The sequence below is a fragment of the Oreochromis niloticus genome, linkage group LG4, assembly GCF_001858045.2.
Source record: "Oreochromis niloticus isolate F11D_XX linkage group LG4, O_niloticus_UMD_NMBU, whole genome shotgun sequence".
In the NCBI taxonomy this organism is placed as follows: domain Eukaryota; kingdom Metazoa; phylum Chordata; class Actinopteri; order Cichliformes; family Cichlidae; genus Oreochromis; species Oreochromis niloticus.
Genome location: NC_031969.2, coordinates 12,101,045 through 12,128,566, shown reverse-complemented (window position 1 = coordinate 12,128,566; position 27,522 = coordinate 12,101,045). Strand labels below are relative to the sequence as shown.

At 43.2% G+C, this 27,522-nt stretch overlaps 1 protein-coding gene and 1 long non-coding RNA gene across 6 annotated transcripts in view; one reads left to right on the top strand and one right to left on the bottom strand.

Annotated features, from left to right (window-relative positions):
• LOC102082268 (trinucleotide repeat containing adaptor 6A) overlaps nt 1-27,522 on the top strand; it is a 57,974-nt gene that overhangs the window by 24,406 nt on the left and 6,046 nt on the right. For 3 of the 5 annotated variants that reach the window (XM_025906851.1, XM_025906850.1, XM_025906852.1), the window contains exons 3-26: nt 5,487-5,582; nt 13,554-13,859; nt 14,479-14,526; nt 15,678-17,624; nt 17,752-17,950; nt 18,057-18,529; nt 18,636-18,767; nt 19,679-19,831; nt 21,754-21,948; nt 22,094-22,254; nt 22,391-22,468; nt 22,778-22,945; nt 23,593-23,742; nt 24,549-24,668; nt 24,776-24,913; nt 25,058-25,132; nt 25,225-25,399; nt 25,634-25,771; nt 25,974-26,144; nt 26,229-26,369; nt 26,454-26,561; nt 26,687-26,914; nt 27,146-27,216; nt 27,334-27,473. In XM_025906851.1, the coding sequence (XP_025762636.1) occupies nt 14,481-14,526; nt 15,678-17,624; nt 17,752-17,950; nt 18,057-18,529; nt 18,636-18,767; nt 19,679-19,831; nt 21,754-21,948; nt 22,094-22,254; nt 22,391-22,468; nt 22,778-22,945; nt 23,593-23,742; nt 24,549-24,668; nt 24,776-24,913; nt 25,058-25,132; nt 25,225-25,399; nt 25,634-25,771; nt 25,974-26,144; nt 26,229-26,369; nt 26,454-26,561; nt 26,687-26,914; nt 27,146-27,216; nt 27,334-27,473 (5,207 nt within the window). In that variant the 5' untranslated portion in view covers nt 5,487-5,582; nt 13,554-13,859; nt 14,479-14,480. The remainder of the gene's footprint in view (nt 1-5,486; nt 5,583-13,553; nt 13,860-14,478; nt 14,527-15,677; nt 17,625-17,751; nt 17,951-18,056; nt 18,530-18,635; nt 18,768-19,678; nt 19,832-21,753; nt 21,949-22,093; nt 22,255-22,390; nt 22,469-22,777; nt 22,946-23,592; nt 23,743-24,548; nt 24,669-24,775; nt 24,914-25,057; nt 25,133-25,224; nt 25,400-25,633; nt 25,772-25,973; nt 26,145-26,228; nt 26,370-26,453; nt 26,562-26,686; nt 26,915-27,145; nt 27,217-27,333; nt 27,474-27,522) is intronic. The other 2 variants (XM_025906853.1, XM_019358415.2) reach the window with 2 other exon arrangements.
• Nucleotides 252-12,996, bottom strand: LOC112846777 (uncharacterized). The gene is made up of 2 exons (XR_003219930.1): nt 7,672-12,996; nt 252-4,031 (listed from the first exon to the last, which is right to left on the bottom strand). It is a non-coding gene; the product is annotated as an uncharacterized LOC112846777 (long non-coding RNA).

Below are 27,522 nucleotides of genomic sequence, written 5' to 3'. Positions count from 1 at the left end.
ATTGCGCGAATTGGGCTGTTTTCACGCTTGCAGTGCATCCCTGCATGTTTCTTGACACTAAAAAAGGACCTGTATATCTAAACGGACATTAATTGTCTGTTCAGACTGCTGGCCCGAAGTCTTGTGTAATGTCCGACAGAATTCACAGCAAGTGAGTGTAAATGCTTCTCTGTTCACTGACCATCACACAAGTGGTTTTAGCTTTTTCTTTTTTCTTTCTTTCTTTCGTTCTTTCTTTCTTTCGTTCTTTCTTTTTTTTTTAGAAAGCAGCGTTTCAGTGTACAAATGCAAGGGTGCCGGTTTGTCGGCTTTCTAGGCACTTCTCTTTGGATGACAGCAGGTCGTACCTCTGTGTGGTGGGATATTAGCGGGTTGTGCGTGGGTGGGTCAGGGGGACACTGGATGGGCAGCTCCTGCTTATGCAAGCACATGCAGTTCCGTTTGAATTGAATTGGAGGGTCTGGGTTGGTCTAGGCCACATTGTGCTGAGTAAGCTTTGCTGTTTTAAAATCGCTAAACGAGAAGCCAGAGTCCAGAGTTTTGTGTGTGGAGAGGTGTTTGTGCAGCTCATTGTGCTGGTCTACATGCAGACACACAATAGAGCTGTGGACCACAACTAGTTATCAATGCATCCCAGTGGCCGTGCTTCATGTTTTCTGTTTTTTAGGTTTAAGTCTTGTTTGGGGGCATCTTGTTTTACATTTACACTGTAAATTCTCCACCCTCCACAATGGTCTCATAGCTTTGTTAGGTGGATTGTTTGGAGATGGTTGCTAAAGCTCATTGATGATGTTTCACATTTTCCCAGCAGTGAAGCATATTTTCCAGCTGTGTATGTGGGAGTGGCTGCTACTGAAGGCATGGAAGTGGAAATAATTCATCCACTTAAATATAAACTCATTTGAATGAATCTACATGGACCTAAGATCCTGTTAAGCGTGTTTAAAACGGTGTCAACTTTTAACTTGACACCTGTGGAGTGTTTGTCAAGGCAGTTTTGCTTCGATGTCCTGAATGATAGCCTCAAGTTTACAGATGGTGTTTGATATTTTTTTTTCCTTCTAGAAAGAAAAGGAAGAGTATGAACAGTTGGTACTTTTGAGGCACCGGTGGGGATTACATCCCTCAAGGAAAGAACAAAGACTGTGACGCACTTTCACTTTAAAGCCCCTTAGTTATGTATGAGCATAACTTGACTGAGAGAGTTTGTATACACAGACATCCCATACAAGTCTGGGATATTTATAAGTCCACCTCACTGCATTTATCCTTTTTTTTTGTATTTGTAATCTTAACACAATGTGTAATTGGTTGTGAGTAGTGTTATTTCCTTTGGATCTGCTGTCTCGCTTCTCTTTATTTTTGGCTGTCTGGGTCCCTTATCCAAATTATTCTATAAATATGTTTCACTGTTGTCTAAAAGAGTTTCACAAGAGGTTTAAGAAGTGTTAAAGCAGGAGCGCTCAAAATGACTCACTGCTGAAATGGCTAAGTTTAGACTGCCATGTTTGGAATTTAATACAGCAGAGCTATAAAGTCTCATGAGGTTGCAACATTGCTACATTGTTGCTGTAGTGGTGGAAGCTCAGGTAGTTGACCATTGGACCTCTGAGCTATAAAGCCACACCTGTAGATGGTCATGAGAAGCGAAAGGACCGAAACGGAGCATTTCATGAATTTGACGCGTGCAGGCTCAGACAGGGTGGCAGCCACACAAAGCCAGTTTTACATAAACAAGCTGTTGAGCTGCATCAGTGAAGTTTGAGTCACACTAGTATAACTTGCATTGTAGGTTATTAGAAACGGGACAGTGTTTTTATAAAACCGCAGGTCTCATTGTATTTTTAGACTCACTTTGAGCTTTTAAAACCTCCTAACCAAATGCCTTAACTTAATATATTAGTTAGAAATGATCAGTTTTACTGACTTCACCTATTGCCAAAAAAGGCAAGAATTCATTTTTTCTCATTTTAAACTTATATATTTGCCTGATTAAAATGAAAAACAACCCTTAAATCTGAAACTCGCCCTCCCGTTACCAGCAGCTTGATTTAATATCATATTCCTCCCTCTCAAGTTACCATGACCTGAAATGAACCGGCCTCATTTTGACTGCATGAAACTACAGATTTAAATCAGCTCGGCTGGAAGTGCCACACCGTCCCGCTCACAAAGCCTCTGCTGTTCTCCTGTTTGTGATGGGGACTTGCTAATTTTCATTCCCTAATTGAGTGATGGTTTTCCTGCAGGGAGCCTCCAGTGTCGAGCCTCTGTGAGAACATACTAATGCAAATTGATGCAAATGATGTCCATGTAAATTAGCCACGCGACCACCTTCTGGCTTTTGTTCTTAAGGGACAGAGAAGTGGGTGTGTGCTCGGATTCATCTCTGCTGTTTAAGGCTGCACATGCAGTCAATATTCACTGCTCCAGCTTCACTGTGTGACGACTACCATATCTCAGGATGCAGTAGTCTAAAGCTAAAATCCAATTTTTGATCTCTTCCTCCTCAGAAACCCAGATATAGTTTGATTATTTTTAGTGTTACAGCTTTATTTGATAGCAGGCGTGAAGGAGTTCACCGTGAGGGCAAGTGGGTGGCAGCAAAATTTGTGCTTTACTGTGACGCTTACAGGAGTAAAAGTGGCTTTCATCCTTTGAAAACAACTCAATGTAGCACTTCCTCTTATGGTTAACAGAGAAATTCACGAAAAGTAATGGAGGTTGAATAAGGACATGTAGTAAAAACCCACTTCCACTGTCTTGTGTACATTTCCGTAGTTAAATAAAACGTGTATCTGTTTTAGTTACCGAATTACAACTATTGCAGTTTTGCACATCTTTTCATCTGACTGCTACTCTTTTAATCTCTTGGCTTCCTTCCTTTGTTTTTCTCAATATGGAAAAAACGAAAAGTGTGTGCTTATTAATGGCATGAGCTCTCCAGCTTATCTTATCCACTTGAAGGAAAAAAAAACAAAAAAAAAGACCATATTTAGAGGTCAGATATTTTGGGAGAGCAGTCCTGCTTCAGCAGTCGGCTGACGTGTACGTTACAGTAAAAATTAGAGCCTTTTCTGTCTGAAATTGTTTGTGGCACAGAATGAAAATAGCTCTAAAGTGTATTTTGTGGACAAAACAAAGTAAATGTTGATCTTTTCAGACTCAAAAGAATCCTGACATTGTGGTTTTATTATAGCGTATGAAGTCCTCCAAGTCAGAACGTGTCAGACTGGCTTATTCACAGCCTTCCAGTAATTTCTTTGTTAAACAGAGTTTAAAAGAACTCTTGCAACACCTAAAATCATTGAATATTCCAGCTGTAGTTTGCATATGCTTAACTTTATAAAGATGGACCGAGGACAAAAACAACACCTGTGACTTTCTAACACGGGAGGATGGTTCTTGTGTAGCTGTCCTGATTTATTACAGTTTTACATTAACAGACTCATTAAAGGATGAAAACTGAAAGCACGTGGTCAGCATGCTGAAGTAAGGAAGAGGTGAAATTTATGACACATGAGGGTATTTTCTCAGTGGTTGTTGTGGAAGACCTCAAAATGCTACAGTTTGTGCAGTTTTGTTAAAGTCAGAAATAAGATATTTGTTTTTTCTTTTTTCTTTTTTTTTTTTTTGTTAAATCCTCACTTGCCTCATGTTCTATTGGTCAAATAAAATGAACAACATATAGGAAATGTTTCTATGGTAATGTGTCAGTCTTTGAATGCAGTCTGTGTTGTCTTCGCTATGTTAATAAAACATCTTGTTGAAACTTTTTTTTTGCCTTTTTCTTTCCCCCCTCTTCTTCTGACTGCCTGTTCTTCTTTATCTCTTATTCTGATTCGGTGACTTGTCGCGCCTCCTCCCTCTGTCAGCTGTAGCCGCCGGGGGGGATGGGCAATTGTTGGCCCATTCATAAACAGATGCTGTCTGTAGGGTCTATGTGTGCTCTCCAGGAGGGCCCCCACCATGCGCTGCCGCTGCTGCTGCTGCTGTTTTTGTTGTTGAACCTAGAGCCATCTGCTGAAGCACTTGATGGTTAGAAATAAGTGGAGGAAGGAGAGGGGGAAGTGTGGGAACAGAGAGGAAGGGGTTGTGGGTGAAGCTTGGAGCAAACACAAAAAAACCCCTCAAAACCCTTAGGTCAGTTAACTTGATTAGAAAAGGTTAGAGTAGACAATTGGTTTCATTTAAATGTGCTAAAAAGAAAAGTTCAGGAGAAGTCTCACATTTAGGATTTGAAATTCTGTCATGGGTAACCTTTGGTGTACAAGAGCACTACATGCCGTTCAGACTACAAGTGTAATTCCACACCAGCCTCTAAAATGCTCAACACTGTGCATGTCATGAAGATGTTATACAGATCAGATTCTGCTCCCAGCAGTAGCAGTGTTTACCACAGAATTGGTCGTAGTAGTAGCGCGGCTAGGTGCATGTGCACCCACACTATACATTAAATAACACCATATAGCCTATACATGGCAAGAGTAAATAAAGGAGCAAGAACCAGTCCCCTCTCCAGTGAGTGTGTCATCATATGGAAAAGCTCCAGCGCCAACGTGTTGGACTGCATCTGGTGAAGGTAGACAGTTTGCTTTGCAGTCTCAGAAAGCTCCAGCAGAGCAGTACCAGTTTCTGCTGCAGCTTCTGGTTAGAGCGGCCCAGGCTTGCAGTAGGACGCTACAGTCAGCAACTGCAGTGTAAGACTGTGGCATTGGAATACATCTAACCATGGTACACAAGACTGGAAGGCTTTGGTGGTGGCTGGTTAGCAGTCACTGAACTATCATAAAAGTGAAGGGCTTGTCCATTGGTATTATGATTAAACATAATCATATATATACACATATAAAATTATACAAAAAAATGAAATCACAAAATATACCTGAGTGGCCTTGACATTACTGTAAATGTGACACTTTAAAAATGGTAGATTCTCAGTTAATGGGGTTTTTTTTTTTGTTTTGTTTTTTTAAGTAAACATGGTGATTTAATGCTTTTTAAATTAGAGGCATGTGCACATTTTACATATTTCACTTTTTTTAAAATTTACAATTAAATCAGAAACGAGGTGCCAAACTATATTGTATATCAATGCATCGGTCTTTGTGTGTGCCCGTCTGTGTAAAGCGAAGGTAAAGTGCTGTGTGCTAATCTCATTATTGGATTAGACTGAAGCCTGTAGCTTTCTCCTGCGGCCTAAATGGCACACCCACCAGGACCAGTGCTGCTTAACTTAACACTCGCTGAGCAGGAAACCAGGCTGACTACAAAACTACAACACAAACTATACTAATTACAAGATGTCCCAACATCAGGGTTTCTATTTTTAGATGATCCTCTTGAAGTGATATAAAACTAAGGATGACAGTTTTGTTTTTCGTACATTTGGGAACCCGGGATTATAGATTTTTGTGTAATAAAATAACCCTTTTTTGTGTTAAATAAATCATTGACAGAGAAACAATGTCTCTTGTTGTCCACAGGGAACACACCCACAGAGGGAAGAACAGTGGATGGAAGAGAGAGAGAGACGGAGAGTGTGAAAAGGAAGGAGGATAAGGTACAGGACTGGACAAAAGGTGAGGCATGGTGTCAGGGATTCTTTCCATATTTTTTTTTTTTATTGATTTCAAAATAAAAATAACCAAAACCAGCTACTGATAATTTATTTACAGTCTGGTGAATCATTCATTTGTATAAAGGATATCTGTAAAATTACGAGACACTTCCACTGAAAGTATTGCAGTTTCCCACTGCCAGGCCAATTTGTATTGATTTGATATTGCAGAAGTACGTTTCTGTGAGGACTCCTTGTGTGATTTATCAGTGCCGCTTCTGAGAGCTCACATAGAGCCATTTATCTTTAGTGAGCAATGTACCATTAAAAAGAAGCAAGCTCTCTGTGCTCAATAGGCAAATTTTTCCTAAGCACCCAATGCAATTATGCGTAGTATGATTGATATTGCATATCAACAGAATTCTACTTTAGGTAGTAGAAAAGGTTTACTGTAAGCTTAATAGTTTAACAACCCTGAGTGCTGCAGTTCTGTGTGGTTGTTATGAAACTGTCAGGAGATAATTGAAATAAGCAAATATCAGCTCAGATAAGATCTAACCCACTTGCTGTTCATTTCTAAAATTGTTTAAAAGTTAATAAAGTTTCAGCCTTATTTCCCTCACATTTCCCTGCCTGCTCTGGGGTTCTAAAGGTTTTTCTGTCCTTGCTGTGCAGTGCTTTACTCCAGTGACAGTGCTGGTGTACTTTGACTTGTGACGTCGGTGTGTTTTCCATTTGAATTGCTTTTAGTTTCCACTGACTCCTGTTAGTACGGGTCTACTACTGTTACAAGTAAAACTACTGTCATGGCTACTGTAGGGAGGAAGTTTGATAGTGTCAGTCTCTGACCTTGACTATGTCTTTATCAGTGCGTCTCTCTCTCTCTCTCTATTAGTTTTCACACTTCTCTGCCATCCTGGATATGTAGTTCCCCCTGTTTCTTTGTATAGTAGATGCAGTACAAAAAGAATTTAGTTCAGAATTTAAGCTCTGTAGTGACGTGCTCTGTAAAGGTGCCGCCACTTGTTGTTCCTAAATAAAGGCCATGCGTTGATGACAAAGAGAGGGGGGGACTCACTTTGAGCACAATGCTTTGCTGTAACTGGAGTCTGTAGGAGGAATGGCCCTGACTCACCAGGTTAATCACCAAATATCAGGGGTGTAACGTTGCTGAAATGACAATATAAATGACAAGGTCTTGTGTTATAGTTTTGTGTACGTGTGTTGCGAAGCTAAATAAGGTTGTATTATATTGTAATGATTGGGGGAAAAATAGCTTGGGTAGTGCCTTTATGTAATATGCTAATTAGCCATGTGCTCATGTTGCTTGGGCTAATTGTGTGTAACCCTGTTTAGTGGTTTGACTGCGTACCTTAAGCGCTTTCCAGTTCTTATGGCAGGCTTTTTACTGCATATATTTAAAAAAAAAAAAAAAAAAAAAAAAGTGTGCCACCCACAACAGTGGTTTTGGTTTCCAAAAAAAAAATCACCAGTACGGTGATTAAATGTTTTTAACCAGATTTACTGAGGCTTAAATACATTTTGGTTTATTATGTAGCCAAAAATAACAGGAAAATATATATATATCTATAGGCTAACAGAGTTTTTAAATTAACTACATATGAACTAGTCGTGTTTGCATGTCTGGTGGCTCCCAAAGGCCAATTTTAACTCTGGAAAAACCCTGTGTAATAATCGACATGAAAATGTAACCAGATGCTAGTGCAGTATTGTAATTGGTATGATTAAGCCCATGATTGCTCTTTGGTATATTACAATGGCTGCTGTTGCACCAGATGGACAAAGATCCTACAGTTTCACAACACTGCAGGAGTTTAGTTTTGAGACACGAATTGGCACAAGATGACAAAGCAAGTCATGCCGAGCTTCCAGAAGACTGAAGAAAGTCTCCTCACTGCCGAGGTTCAAACATGAGCTTGAAAGGGAAAATCAAACACTGTTGACTAATTTTATGCTGTTTGTAGTGTAGATAAACCCTGGGTGTGGGTGGATATGTTAGTAAAATCACTTGGATGACTAAATTATGGACAAAATGACTGAGTCATATGCAAAACCTGAAGCTGCTGCTTTTAGTTTGCTGTTGGTCTGACCTTGGTGAGAGTGGGTGCCCCTCCAAACTCCTCCCAAAGTTGAAGTACTAGTGGTGGATTGTGACGACTGTCCTTATCTGCTTCTGCACACACTCCTGCTGCACATGGCAATCTCACACACTACATGTTGTTTTGAAAGAGAGATGGACGAACACGACTTATTTGCTCAGTCCTTCTCATGCTCACCTCACCTCACGTCTGTCATGCTTACCTTACGCCGAATGGAGGAATTGAAGCAGGAAAGATGCAGATCACTCGCTTGCATTCGCTGGGTCTCTAGGCTATTTACTAACAAGGGCTGTTGGGAGTTGAGAGACACTGGCATGTGCTCCCAGCACTGGCGTCATCTTGCTCGGACAAGCCCAGAGGAATTGGGAGTGTTTTGAAGAATGTTGCCACGACAACAGGGTCTTCCCTAACAGAAGAGTTTTGAGCTCCAGGAAATCTGGGAGGGTTTCACCTGAAAATGATCCCTGAACACAGATTTCAAATGGAAAATAATTTTCCAGTCTGTAATAATGCACAGTGTAGTGTTTATGTTACATCTACTGTTAAACAAGAAGATGAATGAAATTATCGTTCTGTAATCAAATCTCAGCTGGTTATGTCTGATAATGCAGAGCATGCCTGGGACACTGAACACCACTCAAAGCTCAGGAGTAATGATCTCTATCGACTCTTTTCAGCAATACGAATTCTTAAGAGTGAAAGAGGCTTGTGCTCATATCTTAACCTCTCGTGACCCGAGCACTTGTTTGGTTTGCATTTTCATCTCTACTACATATTTGTGATTGGTTGGAACACAAATATATAAACTAATATATCTTTAAGTAGGTAGTCTTTGCTTTGGTACGTAGTTGTTGGAAACTTAAAAGTATGTCCTCGTATGGGGGACAATGGCTTTATTTTAGAGACGAACACAATAAGGTCAGCATTGCTTAATAATGTATAAGACGCAGAAAATCCAAAAATGTCATGTCCCCACATGGGGATGCAGCGTCTCAAGGGGTTGTTGCTTCCAAAGCAAAGTATCAGTTGGAGAGAGATGCATGCCCATCAGTGAGGTGGCAGATGATGTCACAGCTCGCATAGCTTCTAGTCTGTCATGCTTGATAAAAGCAAATGTCAAATGAGCTAATGATATATGATAGACACTGGCAGAATTGCTTAAGTATTGAATTGAAGTGTGCTAAAGCCTTTCAAGCATCTCAAGTTACAAACACTGTACGAAGCTATATAGTTGAATCCATCCTGCATTGTATATCTACCTGTGTGTATCTCTCCCGCCATCCTCTTAGTGCAACTATTAATATCTTAACTTTTATTTCTGTGGGCCTGTTGTGCTTTACTGGGATGCAGATGATGTTTAAAAAATGTGTCCGCTTTTGGCAGCTAAGCACCATGCTTCAAATAGATTTGCAGTTGCATAGCAACAGCAGGACACATGAAGAGGGCCTTTAGTTAAAAGAAATGTTGAGCTGACAGTCGCTCAAGAGTCAAATTAAACGCAGAGCAGTCATCTAAAAAACTACGTGTTCAGGCTAATAATCGATTGTCTCTAACATGTCAGAAAATGTAGAACTTTGCCGATGACTTGACATTTAGGTCTTCCAGAATTTCACAACCAGTTAAATGTTTTACATGTTAGATTTATACTATCCCATCTGCAGTTTAACGATTTGGGATTAAACAGAAGACTTCGAAATAGCATCAGACTCATTACAATGTGTTGCTTTTTAAAAAAAAAATTAAGAACAAAAGCAGGCTTTTAGATATTCAGATGTCCCTTGGCTTTTAAATTAAACTTTTAAATGTAATTGCATTAATTGGTTAATTTTGCTGATCTTCTCCATTCAAGGCCTCATTGTCTCTTTCACATTGTTTAATTAGACTCTGTCTGTGAAGCAGCAAACGTGTTCACTGTGCTCGATTCATGTGCCGCTGAATTGAGGAAGTTTTTATACATGTTAGAAGCTGCAGCTGCATTCCTGGCCCATTAGCCTCAGTGACAGGCCTCTGCCTCTCAAATTTCACTTCTTACCTTTTGTTTCTCCTCCTTACCGTTGAAAAAAATTGGTTTTCATTGTGTTATTCAGTTCTTTCTAATCCTGTATCTTGTCCCTAAACTCTCCTCCCCTCTTAACTTTCTGTCTGTAAGGTGATAGCAGTTAAGTTGATGCCAACTCCAGGGGCCCCTACAAAAGCCTTACTCAGATGGAAGCAAATGGGAACAAACTGTACTTGATGTTCTGAACAGCAGCAGTAACGAAGCTTATACACCTTGGTGATGCTGACGTTTTGTTTTTTGTTTTTCAGTAAAAATAAACTTGGGTACATTGGGAAAAGACTATTTTAATAAGTAAAAACTGCAAGTTTAGAGAATTACTTAGCATTAAAGGGTTTGGATTTAGATCCGTGCATATATTATATTTATCTACAAATCTTTTAGATGTAAAGTCAGAAAGTATTACACAACAGTGAAGGGGCCCCACCACAGTTTCCCCCAGTCTTCATTTGTAACTGGAACCAACTAAGTTTAAACCCACTGACATGGTGGTGGTTTTTTATTTTTATTAACATGACAACACAGACTCAAATGTTGGAATGGTTGCCAAGATGCCTGCTAATGTTACATCTGTTAAATTTGACAGTATAAACGTCGGCTGTAGCCACCATGACCTCACCCATTAAGTTCTGAAGTTGTGTTTTGAAGCCTGGAGATAAGTTTCTACTGTTGCTATCCTTGTCTTTTGAAAATGGATATGACGAAGAGGAGGGAGGGGTGGGGTGGGGGGGGGTCTGTGAAACCGCACACTGACCTGCTAATTTAGCAAACATACACTAGGTTAATCCTCCTCCCTGTAAACGCGCTATAGAACAGTTTTTATATAGGTATAGTTATGCCTGAATTATGCTTTAGCACGAAATGGACGCTGTGACATATGATGTATCTGGAAACCCCTCTCAACCTTAAGCTGTAAATTTCCACACCAATCAGTCGTTGCGAACGGCGCTGACCTGAAGTACAGTTGCATTTCTCGGGAGGTGCTTGTGATTTTACGTGGAAGGTTACAGCGTACGGTTAAGATGGGCTTCCACTTAAGTTCCAGATTATAAAGTAGATTTCCTGCTGAAGGATAGTTCAGCCATTAGAAACCTTGTTTCTTCTATAAACTTCTATAGCACTGGGAGTCATTTTGCAATCTCTGTCATCGCCCCCTGGTGACCATTCAAAAGAAAAGGGTTTAGCCACTTTTTACATGTGGAAGCTTCGGGCATCTTTTATACATTCTCTGGTTACATTAAGTTATCTTGAGAATTTATCCAACATTAGTCATTGCAAATATTTTAGCCTCAGCAACATAGCTGGTTTCATAACCGTGTCAGCTGTCTCAAAGAAAATGGTGACGTGCATTTCAGAAAAACACAAAGTGCTTTCATACCTTACACAGATGAGTAGGTAGGCTATGTCAGAGTATATGCAAGCGTGTGTGGACACCAAAAGCCGGGCACATGTTGGCACGCATGAACAACACCGTGGATAACCTGATGAAAAGTTGTGTAATTTATATATAAATACATTTATAAATGGATATATAGATAAAATATTGTTCTAGTAGCTCAATCAGTGATGTTCAATGTCTATTGTCATTAATTTGGATTTCACTGCCTTATAAGGATATAAATGTTTTTCCCTGCATACCTGCTTTGAAGCAGATGCTTCGGAGTTGACAGAGGTCTTTCCATGTAGGAAGGTTGAGCCAAGACTGAGGGAAGTAAACAGCTCAGTTTGCTGGAAGGATCTTGCCCTTTGAGTGCCGTGGCTGCCGGAGGGAGCAGGTCTATTCCACAGTAAAGGCTCTGTATTTCTGCTCTGTCTTGTTTTGTTTAACTTTGTTCTCTCTTTTGGATAGCGCTCTCTCTTTAAAATATTTTTGTGTCACTTTCCTGGGAAAGGAGAAGGGAAAGAGTTTTGGTAATCATGATATCATTGTTATATGTGTTTTTGATTGGTTCCAGAGGGTGCTTAAGCAGCTTCTGGCAGGGTGTCTAGATGCTGGCTGTGTGCCCAGTTTAAACTAGTGAGCTGAGAGTTAATAAAGGTGGGATTAAGCCTCTAAGTGTTTCTGGTCAGCATGTTGTCTCAGACCACTGGTTGCTGGTCTGGTTGAGTCTTTTTCCTGGTGTGAATTGCTGTAGGATGCATCTTATTTGAGGTTATTCTCGCCACAAAAAGCACCCCAGCTGCCATTGAACATTTAAATTGTAAAAATGTATTTCCATTGCTTCATTTTTTCCAGCGCATTTGCTCATGTGCACACATGGGTTTGTTTGTTCTTTTATCATGTTGGCTTGTGAACAGACTGGTTGCTATTTGAACTGGAGATTTATAAATAGACCCGTATACTGCTTGCAGCAGGCAGAAAGCTAACGCACTCTATCCTGCACCAAGAAAAAGGTCAGGAGACACACACACACACTTTACTTATTCCTGTCAAATGCACTGGGCCTATGTCCCACTCCCCTTTGTTGATTTGTGGCTTTATTTTTATCCCCATATCTCAATGTCTAGTGTTGTATTTGTCCCTTTACTCATCCTTTTGCTTTGCTCAAGGTAAGAGGTTTTCCTTGCCTTGGTGTCCTAGTGCAGAGCTGCTTTAAGCTGGTTGTATAACCCTAATCTAGTCTTCCCTGTAGATGTTCACCCTACCCCGCCCTTCACCAAGAGAAGCTGCGTGTGTGTGTCTGCTTATTGGTAGTGGATTTCTGACTAACATGGCTGACTCCACCTGCTCCATAGTCTCTCGACAGGAGAAAGGAAAAGGATAATGCCATCTTCATATGTTAGTGACACAGAACCAGAACAAAGTAGTCTTCATTCAATCCCTTAAGTAAATACAGTGGCTCAGGGAAAGTGGTAGCCACCATGTTTCCTCTACAGCTGTGCTTGACCAAAACGATACCTCTCGAGGCGGTGACTGAGGGAGAATAGTGGATTTCTGGTAGTTATCATGTGCCTTAAGCACGTTGTGGTTTAGTGGTTGGTAGGCATGGGAATATGGGAATTGAGAACAGGTTCTTGTAGAAAACCGGTTCCCAGAAAATAGCGATGTAGTCTAGAGATATGGGTACTTATTTTTATTGCACAAAAGGACAAGATAAATGATGGAGTGGAAAACTGCATCCCGGACAGAAACGACCGCATTATGCTGCTAACACAAGTTTCGTTCTTTGTAAGCATCTGCCAAGCGTGCTAACACTAAGCTAGCCAAAAACCCAGAGAAAGATCTTAGAGATGTGTCTTCATTAGGGATTTTTGTTGGGGGGTGTGGGTGGGGGGTGGGGTGTGTGTGTGTGGGGGGGGGGTGGAGCCTCAGGTTTATATTGTAAAATGGTGAATATGAGACAGTGTGTTTCTTTTATTTTACAGAGTAACGTTAAAGTAATGTAACGAGTAGTATAACTAATTGCTTTTGCCTGAGAGTAAATAAATAACAAACTTTTTACTTTAAAGAAAAGTGTTCTGTGTAATATGTGTAAAAATTACTTTTTTGAGTAATGACTCCTTCACTGATCACAACAAAGAAGAGAAATAGCTCAACAAACATTTGACCCACAACATGCAATTAACGTGCATGAATTTCTTTATTGCTGCTTAGCAATGGTGGTTACTCTCAAAAAGGAGCCAATGACAATCCAGTGGCAATCAAAAATAGATATAATGAAATTGGAATGACTAATTTATCAATATTAATATATTGATAATCAATTCCCATCCCTACCAGTTGCTGACTGAGTCTCTTTGAAATGATTTAAAATGGATATATCCTGTAGCATTCACACATTTTTCTCTCTCCTCTTCTCTCTTTCTGTTCCTGCAGTGCCAGAGCATACCAAGTCAAGACAGAGTCCTCATTCTACTCCACCTCCCCCCTTTTCCCCTCCCCACACATAGCATACACGCACACACGTACAGTCCTCAGCGATGCCAAGGGGGGCTGATCAGCCTGCTGCCCGCTCTGACAAGCCCTGCCTCTTCACCTCAGACCCTTGAGGCTGTGCTCTCTGAGCTCTGACGTTTGACCTCCCCTGTTTCGACCTGGGATCCAGAGGTCACCTGTTCTCCAGTCAGCCCGGGGACGCCCTCCTGCCCAGCCAGGTGTCACAGCCACCAGCGGCACTTATAGGTAACCTGTGAAGAGAAGGAAAAGGGAGCAGATGTCACTTGCTTAACAGACATAAGTGCCTTGTCTCTCTTAAATAAAGCAAGAAAACGATTATGCTGTTATATTTAAATGGCTCCTGATGTCTTAGCTCTTGTTCTGCCAAAATGAGGATTTGTGAAACAAAGGCTGTAATTGATTCAGTGGCGGCTGTCCTCATCTGCATCCAATGATGATTCATTTCTAAAAAATGGTTATAATCCAACAAAAATGTATGTTATAAGATTATTTGGTGCTATTTAGAGATCGTCAGTCATTCTGTTACCAGCACTAAAAGAAAAACATCCTGAGTATTATTTTAAAAACCAACTTATTTTCTTATCTTTGCTAAGACCCTGAATGGGGAGTTTTAATTCCTTTGAGCTGGATAACCACCTTTACCTGCTAACTTAGATTCAGAAAACAGCATCTGACCACTAATCCTTCTGCACTCGTCTTACTTTAAGCTCTTACTTTTACACTCTGTTTTCTTTTCCCTTTGCTTGCCTCTTCACTTTTTGTTTGCCATGACTGTTTCTAACATTTTCTCTGCTCTGTTTTCTGCCCCTCAGCCTTTTTGACAGTCTTTCCTCTCTGTTTCCAGGCATGGCTCCCATTCGGGATTCCGTCAGCCACTCCCCTAATCAAACAGGTGACTACACATGGTCTTCTTTGATACTCAGTCTTCTGCAATTCAGTCCTCCTTCAAGTATCTTCTTTAGTCTCTGAGCAGTCATCAGATGAGTTAGACTCAGTCTGACTTGACCTTGGCTGATAATTTTATTTCTGACATACGAGAGACAGAGAGGGAGATGAATGAGAGAGAAGGTGGGTGTCAAAGGGTGGAAAAGAAGACTTGGCAAGCAAACGCGATAAGCAGTGAGAGCTGGCAACCATTTTATGTGTGAGAGACTTTTAAGTTAGACCAAGTGGGCAGCCGTTTGGTTAAAGAGACTCGCACATTAGCAGGTTAGTTTTGTTTTTTTCTGAGGTTCAGGCATCTGGTGAAGAAACATGGCTAGAAAAGGGCAGCCGCTGTTTTAAATGAAGAATGTTGAAAGCTCTGATTCATATTGGAAAACAGTGCTGAGGTGCCTTCTTGAGCCGATGTGCCATCTTGTGCCATCGCAAAATCTTTGGTAGCCTGTTTGTGGCTAAATAAAATCTTTGTTTTTAATATTTCTTTGCACAGTAAAGTGACTTTCTGTAGCTTTTCCACTCACATCTGAGACTCAATGGGTGTTTGTACAGAAATCTGTATAGCATTTTTCTAGGCAGTCTAATTTTAGAAACATGCCAGGTCTAATTTAAAAGTCTTTTTATTATATTTTGGGTGGGAAAAAGGTTTAAAAGTCTGAATAATTTAAGTTGCCACCACTTCATTTCCTTTACCAACTGCTCCCCTTTTTTCCCCTCCATATTTCCTCTTTTCACACTCTGTTGCCGTCTCCCCTATTCCCTCCATCACTTCTCTCCTGCTGATGCTCATCCTCCACCTTACTGAATCCAAGTTTTATTGCTTTGGCACGCTTTTGGGTCCTGCTGTGGTTACAAAATGGTGGCAGCTGTGTCCAAGCTCAGCCCTGGCAGTGAGCACATCCAGAACAGTAGGGCAGCTGAAGCTTGGAGGGGAATTTAAATAAATAAATATATATGTAGGCAACTTTGAGGGATTTTAATTATCCTCAGTTTTTTAAATTTAGTAAATGTTACTGATGCTGTGTTTTGGATTGACTAATTAGGAACTTTCTTTATTTTTTCCGTGTTCAAACAGTATCTTCTGTTTCTCCAATCTCTCACCAGGTCTGGATCATCCTGGCTTGGATTCGCAGTATGAGCCTCCCCCCTGGTCGTCTGGCTCTCCCTGCAGCAGTGACGGCAACAGCAACTGGGGCAAAGCCCTAGTAGACGGAAGCACCGACACCCCCAATAACCCTTCTTCAACCAGCTCTTCCGTCTGGCCTCCCTCATCTTTTTCTTGCTCCTCCTCTTCTTCCTCTTCCGGCTGTGGATCAGGATCAGACCCTGAGTCGGCATCAGAATGCATGGACGCAGATTCTAGTTCCTCAATCGGCTCAGAGAGAAATCTTGCTGCTCTTGCTGCTACAACAGTGATGATGATGTCAGCAAATGCTTCTTCGTCATCTGCAGCTTCTTCCCCCACCTCTTCTTTGGGGAATGCTGCCATGATGGTCAGCGTTTCAATGAACGGAGACGGCAATGGCAACAGTCATCAGGTGGTTGGCGCAGGTATGGAAACCATCAGCAGTGCAAATAATGGAAATAACATGTCTGAGCCCTCACAGTACTCCATGGCTGGGTCCAACAGTATTGGCAGCAATAACATGAGCAACCACAACAACAAGCTTGTCAATAACGGTGGTGTATGGGGCACCCCTTCAGGCAGCAATGTGATCCCCACTGGTGGAAGCACCCCCTGCATCAATGGAGGGTTAAACCCAAACACTTTAAACCCAAATGCCAACCATGGTGCCTGGCCACAAAATTCAATCCCAAATCCAGCATCCCAGGGCCAACGGCCTCCACAGGCTCAGGGGATAGGTTCCAAACTGGGTATGGCTCCCCAGCAGGCCCCATTGCTGGGCTGGGGCGGCATGGCAGCTCCAGACAACAGCAGTATGATGGAAGACAGCGAGGTGAATAATGGTACATTAAGCAGCAACAGTGGAAATGGTGGTCTAAAGCCTACCAACCTTAACACTGAATCCAATGGACCAAATAACACTATCACAATGAATACTACTACTACTACTACTAATGCCACAATGACCTCTAGTCCACCAAACTCTACCGCCTCACCCCAACTCAGCGGGGATTGTTCTTGGGGTTCCATTGGAGGAGGGACCGGGGGTCCGCTGGCCAATGGAAACCCCTCGTCAGCACCCCAGCACCCCCAAGGAGAACTGGGGGGCAGTGGGGCATTCGGTACGCCTTGGGGCGCAGCTACCTACCCTGTAGACAAGGGCCCCCCAAATGCAGACACTGTGAACCCCCAAATCCCCTCTACTGCTGCTTATAAAAGTAATAATAACCACAATAACACTGGGGCCCCACGCTGGGACCAGGGGCCCACCAACACCCCAAACCAGCCTCAGAGCAACTTGTCCTGCGGCATTGGCTCAAATCAGATTCTTGGCTCTACAGGCCAAACAGCAGGAAATGGCAACCAAACGACGATGGGGCCCCCAGCAGCAATACCTCGCCCCTGGGGGAGCAGTGCGTCCTTGTCCTCATCGTCGTCTTCCACAACGCCTAGTAACAACCCTTCAGATGCTGGAAGTCACAAAGGAAGCTCTTCTAACAATGGCTGGAAAAGCCTGGAGGATGACGCCATGGGAATGGGAGGAGCAGTGGGAGGCAGTGGAAGCCATGGCTTGGGGAGTATCACTGGAGGCTGGGGTCGCTCTGGGGGAAGCGAGGGAAGCGGTGAGAGCTCCGGAGGCCGTTCTAGCTCAGACAGAGAGAGCATCCAGACAAAGGGGGGAAGGAGCAGAAGAAGTCCCAATCCTGCATCAGTACTATCACTTCTGGTCCGGGCTGAAGTGGACCCGAGGGTCCTGTCCAACACTGGATGGGGACAGACGCCCATACGGCAGAACACTGCCTGGGATGTCAATTCTCCAAATAACAATCAGAACCAGGCCACCAGGGGAGATGAAAGAAAGCTTAGTAGTGGAAGCTCCGGCTGGGGCAAAACGACACCGGCAGCTCCCTCCCAGACATCTGGAGGTAAGAGGACATAATGTGTATGGATCTCATTTTCCATGTGCAGGAATTCTTATTCTTAAAAGTCTTATTAAGAATAAAATTAGATCATTCAAGGACAGAAAGTCATGCATCTTTCCTGTATTTGCAGGCTGGGGGGGTGGGCCAGGTAGCTCAGGCGTAGATACAGGAAGTTCTGGCTGGGGAGAGCAGAAACCAACTTCTGGCTGGGACAGCAAAAGCCCACTGAATGGAGGAGCTGGGCATAGCGGCTGGGATGATGGAGCCAGCTGCAAGGGTAATAACAGCAGCAGCAACACCTGGAGCAACAACATTAACAAAGATGACAGGTAATTGATCAAATTAAATAAATATACAAGAAAGACAGAGGGGGAGCTTTAGAGCTGGGCATATTTTTAAAGGCTTCAGGTAAACCCATGTTTTTGTTTGTTTTAGATCCAGTACCTGGAGTAATACCTCCAAACCACAGCAGGGCTGGGGTTCCAGCAGTGCAAATGCAAGTGACACCTGGGGTGCCAGTGGAGAAACCACCAGACCAAGCTCCAACAACCACTGGGGAGAGCCCCAAAAAGGCGCAGGCTCAGTAGGTTGGGATAGCGACAGTGACCGGTCTGGTTCTGGATGTTGGAGCGAGCCGAGCCGTACCAACACCAGCAGCAGTAACACTTGGGTGGGGAGCGGTGGATCAAATACTCCAGACGTGAGCACTCCAAATCCAGGCTCCACCTGGGGAGAGCCAGTCCTCAAACCCAAACCTCAGAGTACCACTCAGGGCTGGGCTGAGCCATCGAAGAACAACACTGGAGGCCAGAACTGGGGTGAGCCCAATCCTAAGTCCTCTAACGAGTGGGGAAAAGGTCCTGAATCCAACATGTCCAGAGGCAGCCAAGGTCAAAACAAGCCCACAGGTAGTTATTGCATCTAATGCTAACTTTGTAAGAGATTTGACACTGTTTAGAAAAGACTTTATAGTGGGAGGAGGGTTGATGACTCACTCATTTATTTGTATCACAGGCTGGCTGGGAGGCCCCATGCCCACAGTAGGTCAGAAGGAGGAAGTGTCGACTGGGTGGGAAGAACCTTCTCCAGAGTCCATCCGCCGAAAAATGGAGATTGATGATGGAACTGCAGCTTGGGGAGACCCAGGTAAAAACTCGCTTTACAGCAAGTTTGCATAACCTGCTGGGTTCGAGCCTATAATTGATGACACTGATTACTTTTGATTTTTAGATTTATATTTCACCTTTTAAAACAGTTTAACTTCCCTTGTTTGGGATCAGTCTTTTCAGAAAGCCTCAGGTCTGACTTTAGTTTTTCTTTTTTTGACACTATTCTAACACAATGGACCTAAAACCTCAAGAGAAAAAAAAAACCACAAAATCCAAGTAAGAAAGTAAAAACCACAAGCACGTTTAACTGTTTTTAAGACTTGAAATTCAAATATAAACAGTAGATTTCAAAAACTTGTGTACAAGTTTTGCAAATAACAAAATTAAATGCAACTGTTTGCATTAAATTGCAGGCACTGTCTCAGGCATTTGTTGTGTACAACTATTTACAAAACAACCATGTGTCACAAAAACATGCCACACAAATTATTTGTGCCACTCCAAAAAAAACCATTTCCCGTCCACTTCCAGGGTGTGTCTTATCTTCAATCTGCCTTTGGTTGGTTTTTGGCAAGCATCTGTGACATTCAGTAGTCGCCTCATTGTTTTGACGCACAACAAAATCAAACAAGTAGACTACACACCAAGCACAGAACATGCACACTAACTGTACACTCCAAATGTCACAAATCTCAAAACTCGAAATCGATGTAGCTCTATCGCTCCCACACCTTTCCCTTCTTCCTAAGCAACCAAATGGCGTGTGTTGCCATGGGAATTATTTGCCGCAAGTCTGGTTTTACTTGGCCTGTCAACACAATTTAAACTGATTTATAGTTTCAAGTCTGCCCTTTCGACACAAGTTGAAACAAAGACTTGCTTTCTTTCCACTTAAAAAAATAATTAAATAAATTCAGCTGATAAAATTGTATTTATTTTCCCTCCTAGGCAAATACAGCGGTGGGTCTGTCAACATGTGGAACAGGACTGGTCAACCAGACCAGGAAGCTGTGGGCCCGTCCCCTCAGCACCAGTCCCACCAGTCCCACCCAACCCACACGTCAATGCAGCATGTTAACCAGGACAAAAGCTCCGGTTCTGGTAGGTTGGATAATGTTTGCACACCCGTATGAATACTCACGCACAGTTGCAGCTTTTATATTCCTGACTGTGAAAACAGGAAAGGACTGTGCATAGAAGAATGCATGCACGTGCCCAGACAACATTAAAGCAGGTGGAAACATCGGTACACCACAGACTCGCACTTTTTCATTGTGTCGTCTATTCACACAAAAATGTGGTTTGCCAGGTTACAGCATATATTATTAATCACATATTCCAGTTTATTTTGGCCAGAGTGGAAACTTCTCATCAAAATGTTTTGCAGGTTCTCGCACAGATTGTCTTTTAAAAAAATATATTAATGTGATTTAACACCCTACGTCAGGAGCCTGGGGCAGTATTTAAAGTGGTAGAAGTGCAAACCTTGTCATGGAGACTGTAAGAGAGGAACAAGGCTAACCCAGACTCTCATTAAGATGGATAGAAATGAAGTCCTAAAAGGGTTGAGAAAGTGCAAGCAAAGCCAGTGTGAATACACTCACTCACAAATGTATACAAAGGCATACACCAATTTACACAGAAGCATGGCTGGAGACCAAACACGTACAGTCATTCCCTCCCATTTTCCCTACAGTGTTGTCTGTGTTGAAGGCTTTTTGAAAAGCCAGTTGAGTCATCCCTTTGGAATGCTAAGAGCATCGATTTTTCTCTTCTCTCATTCGCCTTTTTTTTCCTCTTCCCTCCCCCCTCCTCTTCTTGTTCACCCGCCAATTGTGCTTGCTGTAGAAACGCAGGCTTTTGATGGGTTTCAGGAAAAGAGAGAGAGACCATGAGTAGCAGAGGAGATGGTCTGCTGACTTGGAAATAGGACAGGTTCCAATGTGAGATGGGAAAACTAAAACGAGTAGGGGAGCTATTCTGTGGAAGGGGCCGGGGGAGGAGAAAAGGAGGGGGCTGTTAGGGTTATTCAAGGTTTCTGGTTTAGTGAGCTAACTGGAGGCGCTAAGTGGATGTCTGGGAAGGGTGGGGCCCTCTCCCTAGCTACTGCATTGAGAAAATAATTTATGGGTCTTGATTCATCTTAATTTCAGTTATTACCTAGTGAAGTAAAAAGTCTGGTCATTGAAAGGAAATGATCAATAAATGTAGCTAAATTAGATGTTTCAGAGTGTTGCAAAATGTACATGTAATCAAACAAAAACAGATGCTCAGACTCATTCGTACTCACTTGCAAACACACACTGGTTAAAATTTCCTCTGGGTCCTTGTGTCAGCTGATGCACTCAAGTGCACAGGGATGGAGTGATAGATTGGGGGTTATCGATTAGCAGTTTGTGTGTATTTGTGTGATGTGCTCGTTTGTGGCTACATGTATCTACCTGTTTGTGTCAGTCTGTCCTCTTGTGTGTTTACGCGCATATGTGGTGAACAAGCCAAGTCAGATGCAGGACATCAGTGCCAGAGGCCACCCCATGATCTGTCCTATTTTTACAGGGAGGTATCCCTGGCATCTCCCCAAACGTCTCCTCTGCAGGGAGAAAGTAACGGGCCTGGGTGGTCGGCTGTAACAAGAGCCTTTTGAACTCATACGTGCACTTTCTTGAGCATGCATTCTGTTACATTTCAAAGGGTATAATGTCCTGCAATGACACATGCACATCCACAAGCGTGGAAGAAAAACACTGCTTACATAAGTGAGTGGATATAGGGTTCCCCAGGGAGTGTTGCTCTAAGCTCTGGTCTCTAGTTTCAGCTAAGTGGGGAGAAATCTATATGAATTGCAGCATTATTGTACATTTGAAAACATAGGTTGGGTCTTGGCACTTTTAATGTGATGCAGCCCACTTTCCCACTGGCCTAACATTGGAATTGTACAAATGTTAAATAGTGTTTAAGTACATCAAGTAGACTACACCACAGAAACTGTACCCTCATAGTGATCATCTCCTTTGTTCCTTCAGGTTGGGGTGAGCCATACCCCCAACAGAAGGAGTCCTCATCGTGGGGGGAGCCTAGTGCTGCTCCGCCTGTGACTGTGGACAACGGGACATCTGCCTGGGGAAAGCCCAATGACAGCAGCTACAGTTGGGGTGACGGCAGGGACAGCAGGGATAGCAGGGAGTCTGGGTCTGGATGGGGCAGTCAGCATAAGCCTGGTATGAGCACAAAGCAAAACCTACAAACGTCTGATTGCAACATCTGTAAATAATAAGCAGTCTGGTATGACTAAAGTGTGGCAGAAAAGAGGTGAATTTACTTGCTGGTAATCAGTTTCTACATCTCTCCCTACATTCATGATAGCTCCAGGTCCCAAGCGCATGGACACATGGTGTAGTGACGAGATGGGAAATAGCTGGGACCAGGAAGAGGAAGTGGAGATCGGCATGTGGAGCAACAATCAACAGGACAGCAGATCCCATGACCAAGTCACCTGGAACTACAAGCATAAAAGCTCTACTAAGGTACGTTTATCTCATCTTTGCACCTTTTTCTATTTAAAATGAGGCCTTTTAATAAAGGGAGGGAGTTTTATTTATTTATTTTTAGAAGTTTTTAAAGCAGTCCTAACAGTGCTCCCCTCTGTCCACTCTGTTTCAGATGAACAAACCAGTCAACAAACAGGATGATCCCTGGATGAAACCCTTCATCAGCCAGTTCAGCACCATGAACTTCTCTGTAAATATTATTAATCATTCAGTTAAATATTCCCTGTGTTTGTGTCCCTCTAGCACACACGGAGCTATTGATAACTTTCTTAATGAAAGTAGTGTTTCGGAAGCAAAAACAGAAGCTGTAAGTACAGAGGAATGCTTTCCATTCGCTATGAGACACTCGTTAAGTTAGTTTTCCACCAGATGACTCATGTCTACATTGAAGCATGCTGAAGTGTTTGGATTTTCAAATGTAATAAGCCCTGATTCAAAGAATGTAAGATTTATGCTGTTCCGTCTCCGTAATCACATTTTCTTGGCTTCGTTCTTGCAGAGGGACTCCCCTGATGACTCCATTAAGACTGGAGCAGGGATGGTGCAGGACAAGCGTATGGACATGGGCAGTATTGGGGACTTCAATGGAGTTATGGGGAAGAATTCTGGGTCTCGGCACCACCTCCACAAGGAGTCCACCATGGATCGCAGTTCTTACTATGACAAGGTATGGAGAAGCATGAGCAGAGTTGCATGTAGAAGGTGTATTCTTTCCAGAGCTGTGCTGTATATGTAGGCTTGAGGTAAATAACTGATTCTCTTAAAGGGTTTGGCAATGTCTTAGTCTGCTGTTATGGTGGGGTAGGTGTAGAATGAAGTGTCTCTCTGGCTGTACAGTGCCTCACAATGGGGGTTTTAATACAGAGCAGCTTGCTGGTCTAAAACTAGTGTTTTATTTGACTCTTTCCTCATCACGTTGTATCATTATCACTAGAAGCAAGCACATGTCTGTACAAACTGTTCCGGCTCAGTTTGGCTTGCGTTTCCTTTAGCGCAGTGTGCTGCTTCTTATTAACTCTTATTTCATCCTGCTATCTCATTTCTACCATCACGTCCTTATTTTTAGCTTCTCATTCTTCTCGTACCTCTTTTGCTCCCCACACTGTCCACTCCCTGCAATTATTTCCTTTATTTTCACACATTTGATTCTCTTTCCTCGACCTTCAACTTGTCTTTGGTTTACAAAAAAAAAAAAAAAAAGATTAACTTTCTTCTTTTTCTTCTTCCCCCTCTGTGCTTCTTTTGCTGCTGGTGTGCTTCCTGTCCCTGTGTGCTTACCGTCCATCTGCTGTGCACCTGGCCTTGCTTCTGCAGCTTTCACCCTCTGCTTACGATATCCCAGCTTCTGATGAACTCTCCTCCAATCAAAGCATGAGCCTTTCCCCTTCCAATTCTGCTCAGCCTGTCTCTTGTCTCAATTCTGGGCCGTCTGCTTCCCACTCTAGTTCTGGGGCTGCTGGGCAGGTGAGTGAAGAAGAATGAAGAGAGAGTTGTCCTGAGACGTTAGAAATTCCCTGTTTGATATGAAGATTTTTCACTTGATGTGAAGAAAGTAGTAAATCAGTGATTTTCCCTTGGTCACATGGGTAATACCAAAGCTTTGCCATTATTTTTAGGTAGGGGCAAGACTACCAGTGGCAGTCTTCCTTTTGAGCAGCAAAGAATACAAAGCTGTGTTTCCACCAGAAAAGTGTACACAGAGCACTGCTGGGGGGTTAATGATGCTCTGTTCTCCCGCAGCACTGCTTGTGGTGTGGGACAGCTGTGTGATGAAGTCCTAACCAAAGACATCAGAGACAGAGAGAGATTATTTGTTTCGATTGGGGGATGATCAAACCTTTTCAGGCAGTTATGGTTGAGAAAATAACCACAGCAGGCTGCTTTATTAGTAACTTTAACGATTGTAGCCTGTTTAAAAATTATGTTTATGCACAGCATGGGCTCTGCTTATGCCTGGAATAATTCAACAACCGTGGTAATAGTGGTGGAGAATTCCCACTTTAACTCCGCTCCAGAGAAACTGATGTTGGCTCTGAGCCTCATCCATAAAAATAGCTCTCTTGTTGTAATGGTGTGCCCTCTAGTGGACGTCATGGGATATTCAAATGGTGGGGGAGATTTTTTTGTGTTTGTTTTCTTTCTTATGGCAAGCTTTGACTGCACACAAGCGTCTAACCTTGTGTGATTCATTCTCATTGTTTATCAGGGTTGTTTCTACACTGTTTTACATTTTTCTTCTTTGTTGTTTTTTGTTTTTCCCCCCCGATTAGAATGTAAACCCAATGTTGGGCTGCAACACCGTAGCACAGGGCCGAGGTGGCCCCCAGTCCCAGCCCCCTCCTCAACCCAATCTTCGTAATCAAGTGCCTCCACCCATCCTGTCCGCTCAGGTACCCCACATAAAATTAAAATGCACAAAAGTCGCACTCAGAGTTCTTGTCTCTTTTACTCCTGATTGTTTCCCAACACTCAATCCCAAATTATTGTTGTTGTTCAGGTTCCTTCATCCCTGTTGAAGTACCCGGGAGGTAATGGCGGTCTGAACCCTCTGTTTGGCCCTCAGCAGATGGCCGTTCTCAACCAGCTGACACAGCTAAACCAGATGAACCAGATCAACCAGATCAACCAATTACAGGTAAATACCGGCAGAAAAGAAGTATATAGCTTTAGATTTTTATTTCTAGTTTTAACATGAAAACAACACGGCAGAAATGGAGCCATAATTCCTAACTGTAACATTAACAGCATGATGGGTTTACATTATTCTATTTCTCTCCAGCGTCTTCTCATTCAGCAGCAACAGCAGAAGGTTCAAAGCCAGAGACCCATGTCTATGGGACGTCAGACTGAACAGGTGTGTGTCTGGGTGCTACTAAATTACACTCGTTGTCTCAGTGGTCTTAGCTCCTTGGTTGCTTTCTCTAACCGTGCACCTTCTGTCCTTAGACACGTCCAATTGGTTCATCTCCATCACTGATGCAGCCACCACGACACATGGACCCCTCGCTGCTGAAGCCGGCCGCGCCCCTCAAGCCGTACCTGGATAACTACATGTCCCACAGCACCCCTGAGATACTGAAGGATGCTGCCACTCTTGGATCCTTCAGCAACTTCCCTTTAAGTAAGTTAACTGCTACTGCTGTTATTACAGATTAGGCACCCTAATCATAAACTAGTTTGACTGGGTGTAGGAGTGAAGTGATGCTTTTTACTTTAGACTTAAGACCTCAGATTTGTAAGAAGATGATCATGAGCAGGTTAGATCTTGGGGGTTACCTTTTAGTTTTACCTTTTTAAAATATGCAGGGAGTTCTTGATTATCTGTTGACATGTACTCTTCTGTCCTGTTTCTCAGACTTGAATTCTAACCTGAATGTACCCCTGGACATGGGTGTTGGTGGTAGTGGTGGTGGAGTGAGCTATAAAGAGCCACCCCAGTCCAGACTGAAGAAACTTTGGGCTACCGACCCTCCGGAGCAGACCAGCAAACCTGGTACAGACAAAGCATTTATAGTTTGTCACACTGCATGCTGTGGTATTGTTTGGCTTTCTGGGGGAGGTATCCATGAGATGTTTACTATGTAAACAGTGAAAAAAAAATTGGTTTTTAAAATGACTAAAGCATCTCCACACTTTTTCTCACTGCATACTTTAAACTCGGGCTTCAATGGTTTATATGTTTGTTTCTCCCACAGGTGCTATGTCGTCTGGGCTGCGTCTGGAGGACTCCTCCTTCTATGACTTAATTTCTCCTGGCCCCTCTCCCCTGAGTCCTCCCGGCCAATCAATGGGCTCGGTGGGCGATGGCTGGCCACCTCGTGCCAACTCCCCCCCGCCCCATGGAAACACTGTCACCTGGCCCCCAGGTACAGACGCCTTTAAATCCACCAGAATTCCCAAAGTGTTTGCTTTGAACCCTGCTGACGTCTGCATGTGTTTTTTGTCCTCAGAGTTCCGGCCCGGGGAGCCTTGGAAAGGTTACCCCAACATTGACCCTGAGACTGACCCTTATGTGACCCCCGGCAGTGTCATCAACAACCTCTCCATCAACACCGTCCGCGACACAGACCACCTCAGGGACAGGAACAACGGTAGGCCACGCACATGCCAGATCCCTCCCAATAACTGTAATGGTAGCACAGACCCACACTGACCCCTCCTGCTGATGTTTCCAGGGCCATCCTCATCACTGAACACCACGATGCCTTCTAACAGTGCCTGGTCATCCATTCGTGCCTCCAGCCACAGCGGTTCCCTCACCAGTACAGCACAAAGCACTTCAGGTATGTGTTTCCCGTGTGTAGTTTGGCTCTGCTTTAGTGAAGTTTAAATGTTTTCTTTACCATATTTATTTATTTTAAACTTAAATCTTTGTTAAACGGGTTGTTTTTCTGTTCTCGCCTTGCAGCCAGACCCAGTGAGTCAAAGTGGTCTCCCGGCAGCAGTGTGTCAAACTCCTCCCTAGCTCATGAGCTTTGGAAGGTCCCCCTGCCTCCCAAGGCGCTGTCTGTGGCGGCCCCCTCCAGACCACCGCCTGGCCTCACCAGCCAGAAGCCCAGCCCTGCCTCCTCTGGCTGGGATGGCTCTGCCCTGAGGCTGGGGGGCTGGAGCACCGCTGAGTCCAGATACACGCCTGGTAAGAGAAGCGCACCCTTTAACCTTAATTCTGTGCTGTGAAATGAGCAGAACAGACTTTGTTTTTTTTGTTTTTTTTTGGTTTTCAAAAGATTTCAAGACTGTGTAGAGAAGCTTGCGATAAATTTTAAAATGCACAACTCCACTCCTGTGCAGCCTCAACTTGACCACAAAACCAACTTTAGCATCCTATCCCAGCTGATGATTGACTCTGTGGTGTATTTATCGACAGGTTCCAGTTGGGGTGACAGCAGCAGCTCAGGGAGAACCCAGTGGCTCGTTCTGAAAAATCTCACACCTCAGGTAGTTGTACTTTCATTCTGTTAGCGTTATCACAATCATTACTTCCATTTTTTCACATATTTTTCACCTCTCGTCACCTTCCCTGTTTAACTCAACTTTTCTTTCCCCTTCTCCCAGATTGACGGCTCTACATTGAGGACCCTGTGCATGCAGCACGGCCCTCTGATCACATTCCACCTCAACCTGCCACATGGTAACGCTGTGGTATGCTACAGCTCCAAGGATGAGGCCGCTAAGGCCCAGAAGAGCCTGCACATGTAAGACCATCACACGGAAATACGGGCACTTCTTACTTTTATTTATTCA